Source organism: Xenopus laevis, chromosome 3L, assembly GCF_017654675.1.
Source record: "Xenopus laevis strain J_2021 chromosome 3L, Xenopus_laevis_v10.1, whole genome shotgun sequence".
In the NCBI taxonomy this organism is placed as follows: Eukaryota; Metazoa; Chordata; class Amphibia; order Anura; family Pipidae; genus Xenopus; species Xenopus laevis.
Window position 1 is genome coordinate 9,602,279 of NC_054375.1, and position 27,888 is coordinate 9,630,166.

The 27,888-nt window shown below is 43.1% G+C and overlaps 2 protein-coding genes across 7 annotated transcripts in view; one reads left to right on the forward strand and one right to left on the reverse strand.

The window, feature by feature from the left end:
- LOC121393056 overlaps positions 1-27,888 on the forward strand; it is a 1,743,327-nt gene that overhangs the window by 149,911 nt on the left and 1,565,528 nt on the right. For 2 of the 6 annotated variants that reach the window (XM_041585383.1, XM_041585386.1), the window contains exons 1-2: positions 12,086-13,974; positions 14,203-14,293. The exons of 3 other annotated variants lie outside the window; for them this stretch is intronic. The gene's annotated coding sequence lies outside the window, so the exon portion shown is untranslated. Of the gene's footprint in view, positions 1-12,085; positions 13,975-14,202; positions 14,294-27,888 lie in introns of those variants that run through there. One more of the 6 variants, XM_041585388.1, reaches the window with a different exon arrangement.
- LOC121400967 (cilia- and flagella-associated protein 251-like) lies at positions 18,594-27,261 on the reverse strand. The gene is made up of 11 exons (XM_041585328.1): positions 27,119-27,261; positions 24,854-25,104; positions 24,342-24,379; positions 23,306-23,378; positions 22,741-22,780; positions 22,108-22,195; positions 21,284-21,331; positions 20,998-21,045; positions 20,822-20,895; positions 19,307-20,255; positions 18,594-18,809 (listed from the first exon to the last, which is right to left on the reverse strand). Exons 3-11 carry the CDS (start codon positions 24,363-24,365, stop codon positions 18,750-18,752), a joined length of 1,404 nt encoding a protein of 467 aa, XP_041441262.1. The 5' UTR covers positions 24,366-24,379; positions 24,854-25,104; positions 27,119-27,261; the 3' UTR covers positions 18,594-18,749.

Sequence of the window (27,888 nt, forward strand, 5' to 3'; positions counted from 1 at the left end):
GTTTTATGGGATCTCTCTGTACAGACTATGAGCAAACTTAGGGACTGTTCCTGCTGAATTGTGCTTAGTACAGGGAATACCTATGCTGCCATAGTTTTATGGGATCTCTCTGTACAGACTATGAGCAAACTTAGGGGGCCTGGTTCCTGCTGAAGTTGTTGCTTAGTACAGGGGAATACCTGATGGCTGCCATAGTGTTTATCGGATCTCCCTGTACAAGACATGAGGCAAACTTAGGGACTGTTCCTGCCTGAATTGTAGCCTTAAGTACAGGGGAATACCTATGCTGCCATAGTTTTATGGGATCTCTCTGTGCAGACTATGAGGCAAAGCTAAGGGGCTGGTCCTGCTGAATTGTGCTTAGTACAGGGGAATACCTATACTGCCATCGTTTTATGGGATCTCTCTGTACCAGACGGTATGAGCACAACTTAGGGGACTGTTTCAACATGCTGAATCTGGTGCTTAGTAACAGGGAATACCTATGCTGCCATATGTTTTATGGATCTCTTTGTACAGACTATGAGCAAACGTAGGGGACTGTTCCTACTTAATTGTGCTTAGTACTGGAATATTGATGCTGCCATAGTTTTATGGGATCTCTTGTACAGAACTATGAGCACACGTAGGGGACTGTTCCTGCTGAATTGTGCTTAGTACTGGGAATATTGATGCTGCCATAGTTTTATGGATCTCTCTGTACAGACTATGAGCAAACTTTAGGGGACTGTTCCTGACTGAATTGTGCTCTAGTACAGGGAATACCTTGATGCTGCCATAGTTTATATGGGATCTCTCTTGTACAGACTATGAGCAAACTTAGGGGACTGTTCCTGCTGAATTGTGCTTAGTACAGGGATACCTATGCTGCCATAGTTTTTATGGGATCTCTCTGTACAGACTATGAGCGAAACTTAGGGGACTGTTCCTGCCTGAATTGTGCTTAGTACAGGGGATACCTATGCTGCCATAGTTTATGGGATCTCTCTGTACAGACTATGAGCAAACTTAGGGACTGTTCCTGCTGAATTGTGCTTAGTACAGGGAATACCTATGCTGCCATAGTTTTATGGGATCTCTCTGTACAGACTATGAGCAAACTTAGGGGACTGTTCCTGCTGAATTGTGCTAGTACAGGGGAATACCTATGCTGCATAGTTTTATGGGATCTCTCTGTTACAGACTATGAGCAAACGTAGGGGACTGTTCCTACTTAATTGTGCTTAGTACTGGGAATATTGATGCTGCCATAGTTTTATGGGATCTCTCTGTACAGACTATGAGCAAACTAGGGGACTGTTCCTGCTGAATTGTGCTTAGTACAGAGGAATACCTTATGCTGCCATAGTTTTATGGGATCTCTCTGTACAGACTATGAGCAAACGTTAGGGGACTGTTCCTGCTGAATGTGCTTAGTACAGGGAAATACCTATGCTGCCATAGTTTTATGGGATCTCTCTGTACAGACTATGAGCAATTTAGGGACTGTTCCTGCTGAATTGTGCTTAGTACAGGGGAATACCTATAGCTGCCATAGTTTTATGGGATCTCTCTGTACAGACTATGAGCAAACTTAGGGGACTGTTCCTGCTGAATTGTGCTTAGTACAGGGAATACCTATGCTGCCATAGTTTTATGGGATCTCTCTGTACAGACTATGAGCAAACTTTAGGGACTGTTCCTGCTGAATTGTGCTTAGTACAGGGGGAATACCTATGCTGCCATAGTTTTATGGGGATCTCTCTGTACAGACTATGAGCAAACTTAGGGGACTGTTCCTGCTGAATTGTGCTTAGTACAGGGGAATACCTATGCTGCCATAGTTTATGGGATCTCTCTGTACAGACTATGAGCAAACTTAGGGGACTGTTCCTGCTGAATTGTGCTTAGTACAGGGAATACCTATGCTGCCATAGTTTTATGGGATCTCTCTGTACAGACTATGAGCAAACTTAGGGGACTGTTCCTGCTGAATTGTGCTTAGTACAGGGAATACCTATGCTGCCATAGTTTTATGGGATCTCTCTGTACAGACTATGAGCAAACTTAGGGGACTGTTCCTGCTGAATTGTGCTTAGTACAGGGAATACCTATGCTGCCATAGTTTTATGGGATCTCTCTGTACAGACTATGAGCAAACTTAGGGGACTGTTCCTGCTGAATTGTGCTTAGTACAGGGAATACCTATGCTGCCATAGTTTTATGGGATCTCTCTGTACAGACTATGAGCAAACGTAGGGGACTGTTCCTGCTGAATTGTGCTTAGTACAGGGAATACCTATGCTGCCATAGTTTTATGGGATCTCTCTGTACAGACTATGAGCAAACGTAGGGACTGTTCCTGCTGAATTGTGCTTAGTACTGGGAATATTGATGCTGCCATAGTTTTATGGGATCTCTCTGTACAGACTATGAGGAAACTTAGGGGACTGTTCCTGCTGAATTGTGCTTAGTACAGGGAATACCTATGCTGCCATAGTTTTATGGGATCTCTCTGTACAGACTATGAGCAAACTTAGGGACTGTTCCTGCTGAATTGTGCTTAGTACAGGGGAATACCTATGCTGCCATAGTTTTATGGGATCTCTCTGTACAGACTATGAGCAAACTTAGGGACTGTTCCTGCTGAATTGTGCTTAGTACAGGGAATACCTATGCTGCCATAGTTTTATGGGATCTCTCTGTACAGACTATGAGCAAACTTAGGGGACTGTTCCTGCTGAATTGTGCTTAGTACAGGGAATACCTATGCTGCCATAGTTTTATGGGATCTCTCTGTACAGACTATGAGCAAACTTAGGGGACTGTTCCTGCTGAATTGTGCTTAGTACAGGGAATACCTATGCTGCCATAGTTTTATGGGATCTCTCTGTACAGACTATGAGCAAACTTAGGGGACTGTTCCTGCTGAATTGTGCTTAGTACAGGGAATACCTATGCTGCCATAGTTTTATGGGATCTCTCTGTACAGACTATGAGCAAACTTAGGGGACTGTTCCTGCTGAATTGTGCTTAGTACAGGGGAATACCTATGCTGCCATAGTTTTATGGGATCTCTCTGTACAGACTATGAGCAAACTTAGGGGACTGTTCCTGCTGAATTGTGCTTAGTACAGGGAATACCTATGCTGCCATAGTTTTATGGGATCTCTCTGTACAGACTATGAGCAAACTTAGGGACTGTTCCTGCTGAATTGTGCTTAGTACAGGGAATACCTATGCTGCCATAGTTTTATGGGATCTCTCTGTACAGACTATGAGCAAACTTAGGGGACTGTTCCTGCTGAATTGTGCTTAGTACAGGGAATACCTATGCTGCCATAGTTTTATGGGATCTCTCTGTACAGACTATGAGCAAACTTAGGGGACTGTTCCTGCTGAATTGTGCTTAGTACAGGGAATACCTATGCTGCCATAGTTTTATGGGATCTCTCTGTACAGACTATGAGCAAACTTAGGGGACTGTTCCTGCTGAATTGTGCTTAGTACAGGGAATACCTATGCTGCCATAGTTTTATGGGATCTCTCTGTACAGACTATGAGCAAACTTAGGGGACTGTTCCTGCTGAATTGTGCTTAGTACAGGGAATACCTATGCTGCCATAGTTTTATGGGATCTCTCTGTACAGACTATGAGCAAACTTAGGGGACTGTTCCTGCTGAATTGTGCTTAGTACAGGGAATACCTATGCTGCCATAGTTTTATGGGATCTCTCTGTACAGACTATGAGCAAACTTAGGGACTGTTCCTGCTGAATTGTGCTTAGTACAGGGAATACCTATGCTGCCATAGTTTTATGGGATCTCTCTGTACAGACTATGAGCAAACTTAGGGACTGTTCCTGCTGAATTGTGCTTAGTACAGGGAATACCTATGCTGCCATAGTTTTATGGGATCTCTCTGTACAGACTATGAGCAAACTTAGGGACTGTTCCTGCTGAATTGTGCTTAGTACAGGGAATACCTATGCTGCCATAGTTTTATGGGATCTCTCTGTACAGACTATGAGCAAACTTAGGGGACTGTTCCTGCTGAATTGTGCTTAGTACAGGGAATACCTATGCTGCCATAGTTTTATGGGATCTCTCTGTACAGACTATGAGCAAACTTAGGGACTGTTCCTGCTGAATTGTGCTTAGTACAGGGAATACCTATGCTGCCATAGTTTTATGGGATCTCTCTGTACAGACTATGAGCAAACTTAGGGGACTGTTCCTGCTGAATTGTGCTTAGTACAGGGAATACCTATGCTGCCATAGTTTTATGGGATCTCTCTGTACAGACTATGAGCAAACTTAGGGGACTGTTCCTGCTGAATTGTGCTTAGTACAGGGAATACCTATGCTGCCATAGTTTTATGGGATCTCTCTGTACAGACTATGAGCAAACTTAGGGACTGTTCCTGCTGAATTGTGCTTAGTACAGGGAATACCTATGCTGCCATAGTTTTATGGGATCTCTCTGTACAGACTATGAGCAAACTTAGGGGACTGTTCCTGCTGAATTGTGCTTAGTACAGGGAATACCTATGCTGCCATAGTTTTATGGGATCTCTCTGTACAGACTATGAGCAAACTTAGGGGACTGTTCCTGCTGAATTGTGCTTAGTACAGGGAATACCTATGCTGCCATAGTTTTATGGGATCTCTCTGTACAGACTATGAGCAAACTTAGGGGACTGTTCCTGCTGAATTGTGCTTAGTACAGGGAATACCTATGCTGCCATAGTTTTATGGGATCTCTCTGTACAGACTATGAGCAAACTTAGGGGACTGTTCCTGCTGAATTGTGCTTAGTACAGGGAATACCTATGCTGCCATAGTTTTATGGGATCTCTCTGTACAGACTATGAGCAAACTTAGGGGACTGTTCCTGCTGAATTGTGCTTAGTACAGGGAATACCTATGCTGCCATAGTTTTATGGGATCTCTCTGTACAGACTATGAGCAAACTTAGGGACTGTTCCTGCTGAATTGTGCTTAGTACAGGGAATACCTATGCTGCCATAGTTTTATGGGATCTCTCTGTACAGACTATGAGCAAACTTAGGGGACTGTTCCTGCTGAATTGTGCTTAGTACAGGGAATACCTATGCTGCCATAGTTTTATGGGATCTCTCTGTACAGACTATGAGCAAACTTAGGGGACTGTTCCTGCTGAATTGTGCTTAGTACAGGGAATACCTATGCTGCCATAGTTTTATGGGATCTCTCTGTACAGACTATGAGCAAACTTAGGGACTGTTCCTGCTGAATTGTGCTTAGTACAGGGAATACCTATGCTGCCATAGTTTTATGGGATCTCTCTGTACAGACTATGAGCAAACTTAGGGACTGTTCCTGCTGAATTGTGCTTAGTACAGGGAATACCTATGCTGCCATAGTTTTATGGGATCTCTCTGTACAGACTATGAGCAAACTTAGGGGACTGTTCCTGCTGAATTGTGCTTAGTACAGGGAATACCTATGCTGCCATAGTTTTATGGGATCTCTCTGTACAGACTATGAGCAAACTTAGGGGACTGTTCCTGCTGAATTGTGCTTAGTACAGGGAATACCTATGCTGCCATAGTTTTATGGGATCTCTCTGTACAGACTATGAGCAAACTTAGGGGACTGTTCCTGCTGAATTGTGCTTAGTACAGGGAATACCTATGCTGCCATAGTTTTATGGGATCTCTCTGTACAGACTATGAGCAAACTTAGGGGACTGTTCCTGCTGAATTGTGCTTAGTACAGGGAATACCTATGCTGCCATAGTTTTATGGGATCTCTCTGTACAGACTATGAGCAAACTTAGGGGACTGTTCCTGCTGAATTGTGCTTAGTACAGGGAATACCTATGCTGCCATAGTTTTATGGGATCTCTCTGTACAGACTATGAGCAAACTTAGGGGACTGTTCCTGCTGAATTGTGCTTAGTACAGGGAATACCTATGCTGCCATAGTTTTATGGGATCTCTCTGTACAGACTATGAGCAAACTTAGGGGACTGTTCCTGCTGAATTGTGCTTAGTACAGGGAATACCTATGCTGCCATAGTTTTATGGGATCTCTCTGTACAGACTATGAGCAAACTTAGGGGACTGTTCCTGCTGAATTGTGCTTAGTACAGGGAATACCTATGCTGCCATAGTTTTATGGGATCTCTCTGTACAGACTATGAGCAAACTTAGGGGACTGTTCCTGCTGAATTGTGCTTAGTACAGGGAATACCTATGCTGCCATAGTTTTATGGGATCTCTCTGTACAGACTATGAGCAAACTTAGGGACTGTTCCTGCTGAATTGTGCTTAGTACAGGGAATACCTATGCTGCCATAGTTTTATGGGATCTCTCTGTACAGACTATGAGCAAACTTAGGGGACTGTTCCTGCTGAATTGTGCTTAGTACAGGGAATACCTATGCTGCCATAGTTTTATGGGATCTCTCTGTACAGACTATGAGCAAACTTAGGGGACTGTTCCTGCTGAATTGTGCTTAGTACAGGGAATACCTATGCTGCCATAGTTTTATGGGATCTCTCTGTACAGACTATGAGCAAACTTAGGGGACTGTTCCTGCTGAATTGTGCTTAGTACAGGGAATACCTATGCTGCCATAGTTTTATGGGATCTCTCTGTACAGACTATGAGCAAACTTAGGGGACTGTTCCTGCTGAATTGTGCTTAGTACAGGGAATACCTATGCTGCCATAGTTTTATGGGATCTCTCTGTACAGACTATGAGCAAACTTAGGGGACTGTTCCTGCTGAATTGTGCTTAGTACAGGGAATACCTATGCTGCCATAGTTTTATGGGATCTCTCTGTACAGACTATGAGCAAACTTAGGGGACTGTTCCTGCTGAATTGTGCTTAGTACAGGGAATACCTATGCTGCCATAGTTTTATGGGATCTCTCTGTACAGACTATGAGCAAACTTAGGGACTGTTCCTGCTGAATTGTGCTTAGTACAGGGAATACCTATGCTGCCATAGTTTTATGGGATCTCTCTGTACAGACTATGAGCAAACTTAGGGGACTGTTCCTGCTGAATTGTGCTTAGTACAGGGAATACCTATGCTGCCATAGTTTTATGGGATCTCTCTGTACAGACTATGAGCAAACTTAGGGGACTGTTCCTGCTGAATTGTGCTTAGTACAGGGAATACCTATGCTGCCATAGTTTTATGGGATCTCTCTGTACAGACTATGAGCAAACTTAGGGACTGTTCCTGCTGAATTGTGCTTAGTACAGGGAATACCTATGCTGCCATAGTTTTATGGGATCTCTCTGTACAGACTATGAGCAAACTTAGGGGACTGTTCCTGCTGAATTGTGCTTAGTACAGGGAATACCTATGCTGCCATAGTTTTATGGGATCTCTCTGTACAGACTATGAGCAAACTTAGGGACTGTTCCTGCTGAATTGTGCTTAGTACAGGGAATACCTATGCTGCCATAGTTTTATGGGATCTCTCTGTACAGACTATGAGCAAACTTAGGGGACTGTTCCTGCTGAATTGTGCTTAGTACAGGGAATACCTATGCTGCCATAGTTTTATGGGATCTCTCTGTACAGACTATGAGCAAACTTAGGGGACTGTTCCTGCTGAATTGTGCTTAGTACAGGGAATACCTATGCTGCCATAGTTTTATGGGATCTCTCTGTACAGACTATGAGCAAACTTAGGGGACTGTTCCTGCTGAATTGTGCTTAGTACAGGGAATACCTATGCTGCCATAGTTTTATGGGATCTCTCTGTACAGACTATGAGCAAACTTAGGGGACTGTTCCTGCTGAATTGTGCTTAGTACAGGGAATACCTATGCTGCCATAGTTTTATGGGATCTCTCTGTACAGACTATGAGCAAACTTAGGGGACTGTTCCTGCTGAATTGTGCTTAGTACAGGGAATACCTATGCTGCCATAGTTTTATGGGATCTCTCTGTACAGACTATGAGCAAACTTAGGGGACTGTTCCTGCTGAATTGTGCTTAGTACAGGGAATACCTATGCTGCCATAGTTTTATGGGATCTCTCTGTACAGACTATGAGCAAACTTAGGGACTGTTCCTGCTGAATTGTGCTTAGTACAGGGAATACCTATGCTGCCATAGTTTTATGGGATCTCTCTGTACAGACTATGAGCAAACTTAGGGGACTGTTCCTGCTGAATTGTGCTTAGTACAGGGAATACCTATGCTGCCATAGTTTTATGGGATCTCTCTGTACAGACTATGAGCAAACTTAGGGGACTGTTCCTGCTGAATTGTGCTTAGTACAGGGAATACCTATGCTGCCATAGTTTTATGGGATCTCTCTGTACAGACTATGAGCAAACTTAGGGACTGTTCCTGCTGAATTGTGCTTAGTACAGGGAATACCTATGCTGCCATAGTTTTATGGGATCTCTCTGTACAGACTATGAGCAAACTTAGGGGACTGTTCCTGCTGAATTGTGCTTAGTACAGGGAATACCTATGCTGCCATAGTTTTATGGGATCTCTCTGTACAGACTATGAGCAAACTTAGGGGACTGTTCCTGCTGAATTGTGCTTAGTACAGGGAATACCTATGCTGCCATAGTTTTATGGGATCTCTCTGTACAGACTATGAGCAAACTTAGGGGACTGTTCCTGCTGAATTGTGCTTAGTACAGGGAATACCTATGCTGCCATAGTTTTATGGGATCTCTCTGTACAGACTATGAGCAAACTTAGGGGACTGTTCCTGCTGAATTGTGCTTAGTACAGGGAATACCTATGCTGCCATAGTTTTATGGGATCTCTCTGTACAGACTATGAGCAAACTTAGGGGACTGTTCCTGCTGAATTGTGCTTAGTACAGGGAATACCTATGCTGCCATAGTTTTATGGGATCTCTCTGTACAGACTATGAGCAAACTTAGGGGACTGTTCCTGCTGAATTGTGCTTAGTACAGGGAATACCTATGCTGCCATAGTTTTATGGGATCTCTCTGTACAGACTATGAGCAAACTTAGGGGACTGTTCCTGCTGAATTGTGCTTAGTACAGGGAATACCTATGCTGCCATAGTTTTATGGGATCTCTCTGTACAGACTATGAGCAAACTTAGGGGACTGTTCCTGCTGAATTGTGCTTAGTACAGGGAATACCTATGCTGCCATAGTTTTATGGGATCTCTCTGTACAGACTATGAGCAAACTTAGGGGACTGTTCCTGCTGAATTGTGCTTAGTACAGGGAATACCTATGCTGCCATAGTTTTATGGGATCTCTCTGTACAGACTATGAGCAAACTTAGGGACTGTTCCTGCTGAATTGTGCTTAGTACAGGGAATACCTATGCTGCCATAGTTTTATGGGATCTCTCTGTACAGACTATGAGCAAACTTAGGGACTGTTCCTGCTGAATTGTGCTTAGTACAGGGGAATACCTATGCTGCCATAGTTTTATGGGATCTCTCTGTACAGACTATGAGCAAACTTAGGGACTGTTCCTGCTGAATTGTGCTTAGTACAGGGAATACCTATGCTGCCATAGTTTTATGGGATCTCTCTGTACAGACTATGAGCAAACTTAGGGGACTGTTCCTGCTGAATTGTGCTTAGTACAGGGAATACCTATGCTGCCATAGTTTTATGGGATCTCTGTACAGACTATGAGCAAACGTAGGGGACTGTTCCTGCTTAATTGTGCTTAGTACTGGGAATATTGATGCTGCCATAGTTTTATGGGATCTCTCTGTACAGACTATGAGCAAACGTAGGGGACTGTTCCTACTTAATTGTGCTTAGTACTGGGAATATTGATGCTGCCATAGTTTTATGGGATCTCTCTGTACAGACTATGAGCAAACTTAGGGGACTGTTCCTGCTGAATTGTGCTTAGTACTGGGAATATTGATGCTGCCATAGTTTTATGGGATCTCTCTGTACAGACTATGAGGAAACTTAGGGGACTGTTCCTGCTGAATTGTGCTTAGTACAGGGAATACCTATGCTGCCATAGTTTTATGGGATCTCTCTGTACAGACTATGAGCAAACTTAGGGGCTGTTCCTGCTGAATTGTGCTTAGTACAGGGAATACCTATGCTGCCATAGTTTTATGGGATCTCTCTGTACAGACTATGAGCAAACTTAGGGGACTGTTCCTGCTGAATTGTGCTTAGTACAGGGAATACCTATGCTGCCATAGTTTTATGGGATCTCTCTGTACAGACTATGAGCAAACTTAGGGGACTGTTCCTGCTGAATTGTGCTTAGTACAGGGAATACCTATGCTGCCATAGTTTTATGGGATCTCTCTGTACAGACTATGAGCAAACTTAGGGGACTGTTCCTGCTGAATTGTGCTTAGTACAGGGAATACCTATGCTGCCATAGTTTTATGGGATCTCTCTGTACAGACTATGAGCAAACTTAGGGGACTGTTCCTGCTGAATTGTGCTTAGTACAGGGAATACCTATGCTGCCATAGTTTTATGGGATCTCTCTGTACAGACTATGAGCAAACTTAGGGACTGTTCCTGCTGAATTGTGCTTAGTACAGGGAATACCTATGCTGCCATAGTTTTATGGGATCTCTGTACAGACTATGAGCAAACTTAGGGGACTGTTCCTGCTGAATTGTGCTTAGTACAGGGAATACCTATGCTGCCATAGTTTTATGGGATCTCTCTGTACAGACTATGAGCAAACTTAGGGGACTGTTCCTGCTGAATTGTGCTTAGTACAGGGAATACCTATGCTGCCATAGTTTTATGGGATCTCTCTGTACAGACTATGAGCAAACTTAGGGGACTGTTCCTGCTGAATTGTGCTTAGTACAGGGAATACCTATGCTGCCATAGTTTTATGGGATCTCTCTGTACAGACTATGAGCAAACTTAGGGGACTGTTCCTGCTGAATTGTGCTTAGTACTGGGAATATTGATGCTGCCATAGTTTTATGGGATCTCTCTGTACAGACTATGAGCAAACTTAGGGGACTGTTCCTGCTGAATTGTGCTTAGTACAGGGAATACCTATGCTGCCATAGTTTTATGGGATCTCTCTGTACAGACTATGAGCAAACTTAGGGGACTGTTCCTGCTGAATTGTGCTTAGTACAGGGAATACCTATGCTGCCATAGTTTTATGGGATCTCTCTGTACAGACTATGAGCAAACTTAGGGGACTGTTCCTGCTGAATTGTGCTTAGTACAGGGAATACCTATGCTGCCATAGTTTTATGGGATCTCTCTGTACAGACTATGAGCAAACTTAGGGGACTGTTCCTGCTGAATTGTGCTTAGTACAGGGAATACCTATGCTGCCATAGTTTTATGGGATCTCTCTGTACAGACTATGAGCAAACTTAGGGGACTGTTCCTGCTGAATTGTGCTTAGTACAGGGAATACCTATGCTGCCATAGTTTTATGGGATCTCTCTGTACAGACTATGAGCAAACTTAGGGGACTGTTCCTGCTGAATTGTGCTTAGTACAGGGAATACCTATGCTGCCATAGTTTTATGGGATCTCTCTGTACAGACTATGAGCAAACTTAGGGGACTGTTCCTGCTGAATTGTGCTTAGTACAGGGAATACCTATGCTGCCATAGTTTTATGGGATCTCTCTGTACAGACTATGAGCAAACTTAGGGGACTGTTCCTGCTGAATTGTGCTTAGTACAGGGAATACCTATGCTGCCATAGTTTTATGGGATCTCTCTGTACAGACTATGAGCAAACTTAGGGACTGTTCCTGCTGAATTGTGCTTAGTACAGGGAATACCTATGCTGCCATAGTTTTATGGGATCTCTCTGTACAGACTATGAGCAAACTTAGGGGACTGTTCCTGCTGAATTGTGCTTAGTACAGGGAATACCTATGCTGCCATAGTTTTATGGGATCTCTCTGTACAGACTATGAGCAAACTTAGGGGACTGTTCCTGCTGAATTGTGCTTAGTACAGGGAATACCTATGCTGCCATAGTTTTATGGGATCTCTCTGTACAGACTATGAGCAAACTTAGGGGACTGTTCCTGCTGAATTGTGCTTAGTACAGGGAATACCTATGCTGCCATAGTTTTATGGGATCTCTCTGTACAGACTATGAGCAAACTTAGGGGACTGTTCCTGCTGAATTGTGCTTAGTACAGGGAATACCTATGCTGCCATAGTTTTATGGGATCTCTCTGTACAGACTATGTACAGAGAGAATGAACATTTATATTATTCAGTATCTTGTGGGGGAAGCAATTGTCGGTGCAGGGGGCTCATGGCAGAGAACAACACATGGGACTCAAGGGGTGGAGGTTGCAGGGAGTTGTGGATTTATTTAGAATGATTGGGCTGTGGATTTGTCTAAGGGATTTATACATTGAGCCCCTGTTAATTATGGGCAGGTTCTTCCACCCTTGGGGTCCAGGAGGTTAATAGTTAGGGCAACATTGAGAGTAGATTTGTAGTAACAATAAGAACTTACCCTGGAGCTGTAGAATCCTCTGCACCTAAACAGCAGCTCCTGTCGCCCTCCCTTTATTTCTGTGTATTTAGGGTCTCTGTCCTACGCTGATCTTGCCACAACTATCAAGAAGTTAGGGGGGCATTACATTTACCTTTTGGAGACCCTCTGCTTCAGTGTTTGACTAACAAGCTGCTCAGACTCACTTTCTGTAAGTGGATTTATTCCCATGTATCTGCCCTGCCCTGAGAGGGAACCATTGCTCACGGAGGAATCTAATGTCCCTGATTATTGGCTATTTTCCAGGCCTTCTCTTAGCCCAGTGGTGAGTTTGGCATTTTGGGCAGTACCTTATAGAACTGTGAGTATCACACCGTCCCATGAGTACGGGACATTTATTCAAATGGAGAGAGGGAGCTCTGTATAAACAAACTGTTCCCTAAGCTGCAGCCTTTGTTAGGCTATGAGATAAGAAATAATGTGTTACACAGGGACTACATACAGGGGTTAGGACATTGTTTTGTTGAAATCTCAATATGAATATACAGAACAGACCCCTCATGGAGCATGAGAAGCATTTCTAGGTATAACCCAACTGTTGATTCTCATTAAGGAATTGGGTGCAGGGTTTTCACCCCTTGATAAATATGCCCCATTGTCCTTATCGCTCATCATTTCCCTGAACTGCTGGAGCATCAGCTGGTCGGCCAATGTCCTGACAGCTTTCTCTGCCACGAAGTTGATTGCCAATAGACTCGTCATCTTTCCTGGGCTGATTGCACTCTCTGCAGGTTAGTCAAGACTCCTCCCATAAGAGGACACATAATGATTCCATATATGCTCATCAGCTTCCTTGCCAGGAGTGACCTCATCATTGTTGGATCATAAATCTTCATCAACTTTAATGATGTCATCACCTGCCCTCTTTGGCAAGACCCAGGCAGGAATCTCCTTCCTTTCCAGTTATGATGTCATCAATTTGTTTCATTGGGCGGGGCTACAAACACCACTGGCTGCCATGATTGGGTAGATGCAGCTCCTCATCATTATGGGTCATGGAATAATACATTTGCCCCTCTGTTATTTCATTCTTTGCAAAATGAACGCGGCTGCTCTGATGTTCTTCTGCTTAGGAAAGATGTGAGAAAAGGAATCTGAGGTAGAAATAGGGACTTGGCCAAGACAGGGCCAACAAAACCACTGAATGATCAATAGCCAAAGGCAGAAAATATAAATGAGAAGAGAACAGGACAGCTGGAATCCATATGGAGATGGGCTTATATAAGGAGCCAACGGGCAACGACAGTCTCCAGCCACTTCTTATACGTCATTATTATATTTGGCTGACGTTCAAATTGCCTGTGGGTTTGTTCAAGTGGGCGTGTCTCACTCAGAGGGGGGAGTGGTTAACTGTAGTTTTTGGTAAGATATTTAGTATATAAGGAGGGGGGTCCGCCTGAAACATCTAATCTCCGGGATCTGATTGGTCACAGCCATGAAGGGGACTCTGATTGTGTTAGTGGCATTGGCCGGAGCCTGGGCTGCACCTCAAGGTAACGTTGTTCTTCACAGTAACCTGTACAGGTGATACTTGTAGCTGAGCCTCAGCAGCTCTAACCCTCCTATTGTAACTCTAACCTATGAAATAATATGGAACGTATCCACTGTCTTTTGCTTCTTAAATCTCCAATCAGTTTAGGCACAATCTTATATATGGGTTTATATATAAATATATGAGTTTTGTCATGTTATTGGATAGTCTATATGTTGTGTTGTTGTAGGAAGGGAACCCGGGAGCAAATGGATCAACGATTACGACAAACCCTTTTCTTTCCAGTGTCCCGATCAGCAGAGCATCGACTTTATTATAAGGTAACAGTGGATAATAGTCTCTGGGAAGGGAGAGTGACTGTGGGATAGCAGGTATAGTAGGGAGAGATGGTGCCTATAGTGGATTAATAGCTCTCTGGGAAGGGAGTGTGACTGTGGGATAGCAGGTTAGGGATGGTCCTATAGTAACCAGTGGGATAGTCTCTGGGAAGGGAGTGTACTGTGGGATAGCAGGTATAGTAGGGAGAGATGGTGCCTATAGTAAACAGTGGGATAATAGTCTCTTGGAAGGGAGTGTGGGACTGTGGGATAGCAGGTATATAGGGAGAGATGGTGCCTATAGTAACAGTGGATAATAGTCTCTGGAAGGGAGTGTGACTGTGGGATAGCAGGATATAGTAGGGAGAGATGGTGCCTATAGTAAGCAGTGGTATAATAGTCTCTGGGAAGGGAGTGTGACTGTGGGATAGCAGGTATAGTAGCGGAGAGGTGGTGCCTATAGTAACAGTGGGATAATAGTCTCTGGGAAGGGAGTGTGACTGTGGGATAGCAGGTATAGTAGGGAGAGATGGTGCCTACTAGTAACAAGTTGGATAATAGTCTCTGGGAAGGGAGTGTGACTGTGGGATAGCAGGTATAGTAGGGGGAGATGGTGTCCTATAGTACAGTGGATAATAGTCTCTGGGAAGGGAGTGTGACTGTGGGATAGCAGGTATAGTAGGGAGAGATGGTGCTATAGTAACAGTGGATAATAGTCTCTGGGAAGGGAGTGTGACTGTGAGATAGCAGGTATAGTAGGGAGAGATGGTGCCTATAGTAACAGTGGATAATAGTCTCTGGGAAGGGAGTGTGACTGTGGGATAGCAGGTATAGTAGGGAGAGATGGTGTCTATAGTAACAGTGGATAATAGTCTCTGGGAAGGGAGTGTGACTGTGGGATAGCAGGTATAGTAAGTAGAGATGGTGCTATTAGTAGTAGTTGTAATACCCCAGCACTAACAGAAAGCAGATAAAAATCAGTAGTAAGTGGAGGGGTTTATATGAAGCAGTTATTATAATGTATATGTTTATATTGGGATCTTTGTACTGAATTATATGAGAATCTCCTACATGAATTTTTCAGCAGTGGAAACACTAGTTATTGAGCCCCCCAATCAGATTGTTGGATCCCCAAAAGTACCAATCGGCCCCATATAATTCCTGGGCACCCCAACAGTTGCAGGCTCATCTCCCTCTATAGAGTCCCCCCTGCATTTCTGTAAAATGATTTGTATGAATCACAGCAGCTTTGGTTGGAAAAAACCCACATTCATTGAGTTCAACCTTTTGTCCTGGCAAAACCTGACCAACTGCAGGGGGGTATTTGTGCGGCACATACAAGGGGCACAGCCAAAAACTATTGGTACCTTCCCACTTGTGTTCATAGGGGGGCAGACAAATAACGTGTGGAGTGAATTGAGATGGCGGTGCTATTACATAGGGGGCACTTTGATATATATGGGGGTACAGTGTGTGGGTGCTGGGATGTATTTTGGCGGGGGGTGTCAGACTAGTTTATTGGGTCCTGTGATTCGCTGTCGGCTCAGTGAGGCACTTTAAGAGGCAGTGACACCCCTTTTAAGGGGAATTTTGGTCCTTTCCACTTACACAAACTGCTGCACCACTGACTGTGCTAAATCCAATGTGACTGAGATACACCTGGGGCATTTTTGGAGAAACCATTGTATATGTTGCTTGTAACCCACCCAGCACCCATATAATACTGTTACATTATGTACTGTGGAATAAAGGAATATTGTAGTATAATATAGTAAGTAGGGTCTCCTCATATCTGTGTCTATTGCTCCCTTCTGTATTTCAGCCCATCACTTACATATTAACCAATGAATTCCCAGAGCAGAAACCATTCTAACAACCCCCTGCACAGATATTAACCTGTGTATTTCAGCCCATCACTTACATATTAACCAATGAATTCCCAGAGCAGAAACCATTCTAACAACGCCCTGCACAGATATTAACCCTGTGTATTTTAGCCCATCACTTACATATTAACCAATGAATTCCCAGAGCAGAAACCATTCTAACACCCCTGCACAGATATTAACCCTGTGTATTTTAGCCCCATCACATACATATTAACCAATGAATTCCCAGAGCAGAAACCGTTCTAACAACCCCCTGCACAGATATTAACCCTGTGTATTTTAGCCCCATCACATACATATTAACCAATGAATTCCCAGAGCAGAAACCGTTCTAACAACCCCCTGCACAGATATTAACCCTGTGTATTTTAGCCCCATCACATACATATTAACCAATGAATTCCCAGATCAGAACCCATTCTAACAACCCCCTGCATAGATATTAACCCTGTGTATATTAGCCCATCACTTACATATTAACCAATGAATTCCCAGATCAGAAACCATTCTAACAACCCCCTGCATAGATATTAACCCTGTGTATTTCAGCCCATCACTTACATATTAACCAATAAATTCCCAGAGCAGAAACCATTCTAACAACCCCCTGCATAGATATTAACCCTGTGTATTTTAGCCCCATCACATACATATTAACCAATGAATTCCCAAATCAGAACCCATTCTAACAACCCCCTGCATAGATATTAACCCTGTATATTTTAGCCCCATCACATACATATTAACCAATGAATTCCCAGAGCATAACCCATTCTAACAACCCCCTGCACAGAGATTAACCCTGTGTATTTCAGCCCATCACGTACATTTAACCAATGAATTCCCAGAGCAGAAACCATTCAAACAACCCCCTGCACAGATATTAACCCTGTGTATTTCAGGACATCACTTACATATTAACCAATGAATTCCCAGAGCAGAACCCATTCTAACAACCCCCTGCACAGATATAAAACCATACAAACCTTTAACAAAACCTCTTTCCCACTCTGCCCCACACCTGCCCATTTGAGCAGTCCCCCCACAGTATTAAATGACACAATTGGTCAGTTACCTTTATCAGAATGAGGCACTGGAGCCTCTTACCTCCCCTCAAGATTCACCATAGAGATTCAATAAAAACACAGAGACATATTTATGGGCAAACCTGTTGGTGGGAACAGGATTTATTCATTTTAACGTCAATTTGGGTTGGGCATTCATAACAGCTAATGATCCAGAGGAAGGCAAAAACCCTAGGGAAAAATTCCTTCCTGACTCCAAATGGCAATCGGTATTACTCCCTGGATCATGGCTTAAAGAAACAGTTCAGTGTAAAAATAAACACTGTGCAAATAGATTGTGCACAATAAAAAATGTTTCTAATATAGTGAGTTAGCCAAAAAATGTAATGTATAAAGGCTGGAGTGACTGGATGTCTAACATAATAGCCAGAATATTACTTCCTGTGGCCCCCCTTCAAGTCACTGATTGGTTAGTGGCTGGTAACCAATCAGTGGAAACCAAGAGAGCTGCAAAGCAGGAAGTAGTGTTCTGGCTATTATGTTACACATCCATTTACACCAGCCTTCAAACATTACATTTTTGGCTAACTCACTATATTAGAAACATTATTTTATTTTCACAGTCTATTTACCCAGTTTTTCTATTTACATTAAACTGAACACAGGAATCGTATTAAAGGAATCATTCGGTATAAAAATAAACACTGGCCAAATAGATAGTCTGTGCAAAATAAAAAATGTTTCTAATATAGTAAGTTTGCCAAAAATGTAATGTTTGAAGACTGGTGTAAATGGATGTGTAACATAATAGCCAGAACACTACTTCCTGATTTGCAGCCCATGTGGCCCCCTTCAAGTCACTGATTGGTTATTGGCTGGTAACCAATCAGTGGAAACCAAGAGAGCTGCAAAGCAGGAAGTAGTGTTCTGGCTCTTATGTTAGACATCCAGTCACTCCAGCCTTTATACATTACATTTTTGGCTAACTCACTATATTCAAAAGGTTTTTTATTTTGCCCAACCTATCTATTTACCTAATGTTTATTTTAATACAGATCAGTTCCTTTAATATGTCTGTGTTTAGTTCACTGTAAAAGAAGAAAAACTGGGTAAATAGATAGGATGTTTAAAATAAAAAATGTTTCTAATATTGTAAGTTAGCCAAAAATGTAACATATAAAGGCTGGAGTGACTGAATGTCTAACATAATAGCCAGAGCACAACTTCCTGATTTGCAGCCCATGTAGCCCCTTCAAGTCACTGATTGGTTAGTGGCTGGTAACCAATCAGTGGAAACCAAGAGAGCTGCAAAGCAGGAAGTAGTGTTCTGGCTCTTATGTTAGACATCCAGTCACTCCAGCCTTTATACATTACATTTTTGGCTAACTCACTATATTCAAAAGATTTTTTATTTTGCACATCCTATCTATTTACCTAATGTTTATTTTAATACTGAATGGTTTCTTTAATATGTGTGTCTGGAAGGGAGGGTGCGTGTGTAAGTGTATGTGTGAATGTGTGGGGTCCAGTGTGGGTGTAGGGTATTTACGGCGCAGGAGTGGGGCGACGACAGTTGATCCCTCGGAAGAACTTCTTGGTGGAACGCTGCAAAGAAAAGAAATATCTTGTAAATTGTTAAAGAAGAATTAATTACAAATAAATAATTATTAGCACGTCAGCTCTCTGGAATGGCACCTTTGATTCTTATATTGATCAGCTGGTGTGAGTCTAGTTTCTAGTGGCAAAGTTATTTCCAAAGAAGGGAAGAGCTACAACAGCCCTATGAGAGTTACCAAACCTCCCCCTAATTGGTCTATAGAGAATCAACAGCGGTATCTGGAGACTTGGCCAGATCTCTGCTCAGAGTCAGTAACCCAGTACAACCTATAGACAGCCATACCCTGGCCAATAGGGGAAATTCTCTGACTGATCAGGCCACAGGCAAAAAAAGACAGAGAACATACAAGGCAGCTATGGCAACCTTTCAATTTCTCCAATCATTTGGGTAGACAGCCTGAACGACTGGAAGGCTATAAAGTACACGAGAGCCAACATGGTGTATTAGCATAAGAAAATAAAAAGCCAGTAATTAAATATATTACCCAGATCCTCTGGAGCCTGATTGAAACCCTTCTTCTCCGGGTTGGCTGCTGCTGTTTTTGCTTAGCAGGAACATCTTCCTCTTGTTCCTGCTTTTGCTCCTCTTGTTCATCCAGTTCAATCACCTCTTCCTGCTGTTCAGGAGGATCATCTTTCTTCATTTCTGCCACCTCTTCTTTCTTTTCGGCAGGAACATCTCTCTCCAGTTCTTCCACCTCTTCTTTCTTTTCAGCAGGATCATCTTTCTCTGGTTCTTCTGCCTCTTCTAGCTTTTCAGCAGGAACATCTTCCTCTTGTTCCTGCATTTGCTCCTCTTGTTCCTCTAGTTCTATCCCCTCTTCCTGCTGTTCAGGAGCATCATCTTTCTCCAGATCTTCTACAGCCTCTTTCTTTTCGGCAGGAACACCTCTCTCCAGTTCTTCCACCTCTTCATTCTTTTCAGCAGGATCAACTTTCTCTGGTTCTTCTGCCTCTTCTAGCTTTTCAGCAGGAACATCTTCCTCTTGTTCCTGCATTTGCTCCTCTTGTTCCTCTAGTTCTATCCCCTCTTCTTGCTGTTCAGGAGGATCATCTTTCTCCAGATCTTCTACATCCTCTTTCTTTTCGGCAGGAACACCTCTCTCCAGTTCTTCCACCTCTTCTTTCTTTTCAGCAGGATCATCTTTCGCTGGTTCTTCTGCCTCTTCCTTCTTTTCAGCAGGAACATCTTCCTCTTGTTCCTGCATTTGCTCCTCTTGTTTCTCCAGTTCTATCCCCTCTTCTTGCTGTTCATGAGGATCGTCTTTCTCCAGATCTTCCACATCCTCTTTCTTTTCGGCAGGAACATCTTCGTCTGGTTCCTTCTTTTGCTTCTCTCGTTCCTCTAAATGGTGTTCGACCTCTTCTTGCTCCTCTCGATTGGTCTCCTCTTCCTGCAGGTGATCTTCCTCCACCTTTTCCTGTTGACTGGTCCTAAAGGGGATATAATAGAGAACAATCAGTCAGCGTAATTTGTTTCCAAAGTGTTGAGACTACAAATATCATTACTGAAGTAATAATATATTCCCTGATAGTCTTTGATGTGTTGATGGGGCAGATTTAGTATATTATATGGGTAGATAAGAGTAAACTGACAGACCAGCTCAAATTTTGTGAAAAATGGGATAAAAAGAGCAGATTTTCCAAGATAAATTTTTTCGCCTTCTTGCTGTGTTAAGATCATTATATAGAACCTATTTCTGTCTGCTCTTTGCCTGGACTGAATGGTTCCTAACTCACAATTCAAACTATTGCAAAGCCACAATTCAACTGGTTGTACAAGTGACTTTTTCTGTTTAATCCTGATTAGATTAAATTAGATGTCTAATTGTAGGCTGCAGCTGAGGAATTCTGGGAGATTGTGGTGGCACCTGCAGTCCAATATGAAACTGTGTAACGCTGAAATCAGTGCTCTGACTGGCTACATTCATTTTTTCTTATATATATATTGTTCTTATGCATCATAAACTGGAATGGAATATTAAATGTAAAATACATACATGGCAGCTTCTTCCAGCTCCTTCTCCTTCTCGAGGAGTTTTCTCTCCATGCCCTCCGATATTGATCTTAAGGTCTGTCGGGGAAGACACAAGGAGAGGAGCAAAGGGTAAATAAGACATTTATACTCTGTATTGGAGGAAGCATGAGGGACAGAGACAGTGATCCGGACACTTACTTTCAAGGCTTCAGCAACCTCCTCTGGGTCCATGTTGATGTCTCTGAGCTGTGGGAGAAGAGACTCAATGTTATACAAACACTGCATTGTACCCATGTTATTAGGGTTCCTATGAGGGGCCTCTGTGCATAACCCACACTGCATTGCAACAGTTTTTGCTTTTGCTTTGTTGCTGCTGAAAATGGGACTTAGGTGGGTGAGTTTAGAAGAGATCCAGTCAATAATACTGTTACTACTGTTACTAAGACACCCAGTCACTAATAATAAGACTAATAATGCCACTTACAGGTGATTCCGGCAGCTGGAAATCAGCCACAATATTATCCAGTTGTTCCTGTAACATAAAAAAAAGTGTCAGTGAGGGAGAAATGGATTAAGCAATATTATCGGGTAGATGAGAAGCAGAAATATGGAGCAGCGCTGCTGTGCAGTTCCCATTCACCTGCAGTGTCACTATAGGCCACACATCAGTGATATGTATATAATTATAATAATAAATAATTAGATATATGATTATATGGGTTACTGTCAGTTACTGGTTTAAAGGGCATAAGAACCAAATACTGGCAACAATAGGAATTTACAATAAATATTAGTGCTTCACCCGCATGTACATGAAGGCCACAGGGCAATGTTTTTACAGACATGGGGATAACATTTTAGTTTTCTTCTCAGTTTGGGACATAAAACATATATATTCTCCTCTATAATTAGTTTATTGTCTGGAGGTGCAATAGCTGACTACATTGTATAAGCCAAGAGCTGGCAATCTAATGCCACACTGATTCAAAATAAATTACAAATAGTTAATGGACTGAATCAGACCAGGGGCGCAACAGTCCATGAGACACAAAAGGCCTGGGGATACAATATTTCTATCAGGTCTGGACTGAGAATTAAAAAAGGTCCTGGCATTTCAGGTACACAGAAGCCCAATCAGCCCACATAGAGGCCCAAACAGCCCCCACCAGCCCACTAAATACTGACTTTCTATGGGACCTAAAAGCAGCCCCTCTGGCATTTGCCAGAACCCATAGATTGCCAGTCCGGGCCTGATTTCTATAATAATAATAATAACATATCATTTATTCCCTATTTTGGATTCCTTACCAGATTCATGACCACGTAGATGAAGTAGACGAGGTTCGCCCTAGTCAGGTACTGGTGGGTGGCTGCATATCGGATCAGGAAGTTGGCTCTGAAAAAGAATTGCCATTGAGCATTAATACAAGGTTTTTTTTACTGCTGCATTGCATTTCTACTATGTCTGGGCCCTGGTTAACCTATATAGAGCCCAAATGATCTAAAAACAGTGAAAATAAAAAGGCACTAATAAAAGAACAATTTCCGGCAAAATAATCTTTTTTAGAGATAGTTGAAGGAGGAAAAGTCAGCTATAAATGTTCTAAATTGCTTACGATGAATATTTATAAATAGGGCCCTGTGTGGAGCCGATGGCCAAAGTCCATCCAATCTTGAAGCAGGGGGTTTATTTACTATGTGATGCTTCAATTAGAGAATGGGTGATTGGGTGCATGTGTCTGGCCCCTGGCACACCTTGTACTTTATTCAGACCCCCAAGTGATAGTGTCTCAGGGGCCAAACAATACAGGACAGGTCAATTGACCCAAATTCTGAGGCCAATGAGGGATCCCATTTTGCCCCCTTATCTCTCCTACACCCCCCCCCCCCGGGGCAATGGCCAACAATTCCCAAAAATAAGCAGATTTCTGTTTTACTTACAAGTCGTCGATCTTCCCGAACTCTCTCCTGTAGTGATGTTCTGCAAGGGAAAAAACATTTCCATGAAACACTGAGCTAAAGGAGGGAAGGACATTCACATACAATTCTCTCTCTGACATTTTCTCCCAACCTTTCTGCCTTCAAAAGATCTCTTAAAATACACTTATTTAGAGAAGCCTCCCCTCCCTCTGCTTAACTACCAAATGCAATACCACATACAGTACTACATCTCTCACCCGCTTATATCTGATCTTGCCCACTCCCACGCCTTGTGTCTTATTCCCTTCCTTTAGATTGTAAGCTCTTTTTGCACAGAGCCTTCCTTACCTTTTGTACCAGTATTGGTTGTGATGTATGTAACTACATATGTTCTATGTTTGTAATTAATGTGACTTAGTTGTATAAACACATTTACTTTACAGCACTGCAAAATATGTTGGCGCTATATAAATACATGTTATTATTATTAATAATAATAATAAACCAGTGCTACAGCCTTTGAAACCCTAGCAGCCTACTGAGAAGCCCATTGAATAAAGGAATGGATGATTCATATAATATTTACCATAAAAATAGAGGAGACTCTCGATGTCTGTCTCCTCCTCCTCCCTGAAGTTCTTCCAGGTCAACAAAACCGACTGTAAGAAAAGAAAGAGAGATACAATTTAGAATGGGTGTAAACAGGGCCGTCATCAGAAATCGCAGGGCCCCATACGACAAAATTTCCTCGGCCCCCTGGGCTGAGCCCACCACAAGCCCCACCTACAGGTCCGCCCTCCCCACCCCACAGGTCCACCCCCCACATTGGTGGCTAGGGTTCCAACATGTTAATAAAAAATACAAAACTATTGGTGGTCAGGGCCCCCCATAAAAAACATTTGTGGTCAGGGCCCCCCATTAAAAAATATTGGTGGCTCGGACCCCACATGGGAAAAAAAAATTGGTTGCCAGGGCCCCCCCACATTATAAGAGAATTGGTGGCCAGGGCCCCCCTTAAACATCCATGTAAAAAAAACTTGCCCCCCCAGAAGTTTGAAAGAAAATTGGTGACCAGGGCCCCACCACACAACAGGTACCACAAAGGGTTATCTTTAGGGGGCCCTGCCATGTTGCACTTAATTCATTAGTGTAGCCCACCTGCTGTAAGTGAGCTGCCAACTGCAGAAGGGAGGAGGGGAGCAGCATTTTCTTCCCTTATAGGTCACAGAATTTCAAGTCCCGGTAAAGCTGCATGGTGATTGGATGAGCTGGAAGGGGAAGTTCAAACCTCAGCTATCCAATCCAGCCGCTCAACTCAGACTTAAACTCTGTGACCAATAAGAGAAAGTAATGGACAGAAGAGACCTCCCCCTGTGCTCCCGCCCTGCCTTCCCGAAGTCGGCAGCTCTCAGAAAGCAGGGGGCCCCGGCTAATCAAGTAAGTGCGGCGTGGCCAGGCCCCCCTTACCCTCGGGCCCCCTACAACTCTCTCCCCCCCTGATGGCAGCCCTGGGTGTAAATGCCGCCTGTATCATGGTATGGCAGCTCCCACCAGAACTTCCAGTTTAGATGAGGGAATGTTTTTTCTCTTTTTTGGAAGTACAAAAGAAACAGATACATTACCTCCATCTCTAGGGAGCGGTCCATGATGTTTCAGTCGTCTAAAGGAAGAAAAATGGTACAAATCAGCAATATATTCGGCACCGCAATAGTTTCACGTTTCAAAGACTTTAATATGAATGTGACAGTCGTTATTGTGTAGTTTAAGTGTTATCAGGTGACATAAAGTACGAGTACTACTTGCTGGTCAGACTGGTGGGAAAATGACCAGCAGGTGGCGTTGTTGTAACAAAATTCATTCATATTCACAGTACATGTATCCCTTAATATCTTGGAATAAAAAGAAATTTTACATTCTCTTATTTTTAAGGTTTACTTATCCTTTAAAGGTGAACCTTTACCCTCGCAGAGCATTCTTTACACTTCATTGATCTGCATTTACATTTACAGGAGCCATAGTGTATTGGGTGCAGAGTGGGAAAACACTGGGGTTAATACAAAGTCTCATGTGAACTTAGGGCAGAGTTGCTTTAACAGATATAATACAAGTATCAATTGGATTTTTTCAAGGTTACCTTTCAAAAAACGCAGAAGTCGAAGATGGTGTCGCTTCTGGAAGAAAAAAAATGGGACCGGCACAAGGCCGGGTACCCCAAGGGGTCTCCCTGAGGAGACCCTGGCTATCCCAAAAAACTAGTTCTGATAAGGATGGATTATATCAAACTAGGGGGAAGCCAAAAAATGCTCTGATGACGATGAGCAGCAAACTTGCAGAACTTGCAGAAAAAATCGCAAAGATCGCAGGAAACGCGCTGTAGCCCGATGTCTGTATAGAGAGAGAGAGAGAGAATAACAATTAATACACGGATAATGCATTCAGCACTTCATATTTCCCATAAAATACAGAGTATGGGAGAGATCTGACTATTTTACCCTTAATTTTAGCTTTGCGTCACTAGAAACTCCCGGACCTCAGATTGTACAAAACTGTAAGTCTGATCATAGCGACCAATAAGAAATGAGCATTGGCACCGATAAAGCAAGGACATAGTACACTGGTGCAATTTACTCCACGTTAGTAAGAACGGCCCAGTTATAGAGGTACAAGGGTACGAGAAACACCATAGCAAGTAGTATTAAATGGTCTAGTTCAAATTAGTATTAATACATTGGTTGCCAAAAATCAAACAATGATCCTTCTTGTCCCCAACTCAAGGACAGACTCATTGGTTTGTTAGATTTTCATCCGCTGTTTAGTAGCCAGGAATGTACCAAATCCACTGTTTCAATTGGACTTTTTTTTAACATTTTATATCTGGTTGCTAGGCTCTCTGCCCTTAGCAACCATCCATTTGTTTGAAATCAGTGACAAAAGGAACATCTGCTAGTTAGGGGGTGTAAGCCAAATATTTCCCCTCTTTTTCCATTAAAATAAGGGTTATTTGGCAATATACAGGCAATATTAGAGGCAATATACACTTAACACAGAGCCAACCAACGGACAAAACCAACTGTCAAAACCTAGGGGTAAAGTCATCTCTCTTCTATGGGCCCTGCTGTATGTCCCCCACTCATTTACTATCACCCCCTACTGTCCCCATGGCACGTGCCTCTGCTTCCCACCCCTAGTTCCAGACTTGGATAAAGGGAACATGTATTTAGCTACAATGTTGGTACATAAGAGCAGGGCTGGGGGCAGATACCAGGGGCAGAGGGGCAAATCTCTAAGGAGCCTGTCAGTACTGGGAACACAAATTAAGCAGCTTATGGTGAGGTACAGGGGTCCCCAAATGTTCCCTTCATTAATAAATGTGAATATTTGCTGACAGTCCTGTATAACTGCCAAATCCTGGTCTGTGTCTCCCAACCAGCACTAAGATTAAAGGCTCCTCCCAAGCCCATTTTAGGGGAAAATCTCCAAATTCATTTAAATCAGTGACAAGAGGAACATCCGCTAGTCAAGGGGGTGTAGCCCAAATATTTCTCCTTTTTTCCCAATAAAAGAAGGGTTATTTGGTAAAAAAAAAGTCTCAGAAGGAATATACACAACGCAGAGCCAACCAACGGACAAAACCAACTGTCAAATCCCTATGGGTAAAGTCACCTCTCTTCTATGGGACCTGCTGTATGTCCCTCCCACTCATTTACTATCACCCCCTACTGTCCCCATGGCTCGTGCCTCTGCTTCCGACCCCTATTTACAGACTGGGGGGCACCAACTATCCCCTTTTTCACTAATATAAGGGATATTTGGCAAAAAAAAAGTCTTGGAGAGAATATACACAACGCAGAGCCAACCAACGGACAAAACCAACTGTCAAATCCCTATGGGTAAAGTCACCTCTCTTCTATGGGACCTGCTGTATGTCCCTCCCACTCATTTACTATCACCCCCTACTGTCCCCATGGCACGTGCCTCTGCTTCCCACCCCTAGTTCCAGACTTGGATAAAGGGAACATGTATTTAGCTACAATGTTGGTACATAAGAGCAGGGCTGGGGGCAGATACCAGGGGGCAGAGGGGCAAATCTCTAAGGAGCCTGTCAGTACTGGGAACACAAATTAAGCAGCTTATGGTGAGGTACAGGGGTCCCCAAATGTTCCCTTCATTAGATTAATATGAATATTTGCTGACAGTCCTGTATAACTGCCAAATCCTGTGTTTCCCAACCAGCACTAAGATTAAAGGCTCCTCCCAAGCCAATTTTAGGGGAATAAATCTCCAAATTCACTAAAATCAGCGAGAGGCACAAACCCACAAGTTTGGGGGCATCACCCTATTATTTACCTAAAATAAGGGTTATTTGGTAAGAAAATCTCTCAGAGGGAAATGCACTTACCTCTCACCAAAGTGACAACCAACGGACTGAACCAACTGTCACATCCCCAGGTGGAAGTCACCTCTGTTTCCTGCTCTTAAAGGGGAAGTGTCCCCTTTTGATGAGTGAGGTTTATATGGCATTTATTTCTAATTAGATGTGCAGTACATACACAGCCTATTAAGTACACTGGAGCATTGCTTTGTATGTGTGCCTATTGAGTCAGCGCACTGAGTCCAATGCCAATGGCAACCCACGTAACAGAGAGGAATGCTGAAGCAGCAAACATAAGCCATTAGTGAGCCAGTACAGAGCCATATGGGCAAGTCATTAGACTACAGGACATTGATACATGAGAAATCTCTGGAACATCCACAATAAAGAGATGAGAATGAAACGTCTGGCCGTTCTGTCCCTTATTATTGGAGAAACAGAAGTAGATAATATCAGTAAGTACTGCAGGAAGCCCCAGTCTGCTTTGTACAAAGAGTGAAAATGTGTGTAGGGAAGTCGTGTCAAATCTTTGCACTTATCCCTGTAAAGGAGCCTGTCTGTGTGCTGTGAGCTGTTACCTAGCAACCAGCTGTACAGGATCTCAGTGCTACAGGAAGTGACACAGCAGCTAGTGAGTGGCTGGCAGGAAGAGGAAGTAGCAGAAGAGAAAAGCCTGGCAGAGAGAAGCACACGCTGGACACAGAGAGAGACCAGAGAGCTGCCGGTGGGCCCAGAGAGCTGAGAGGCTCCACCAAAATCAGACATTTGGATCAGGCTGGGACAGGGAAGCCTCATAC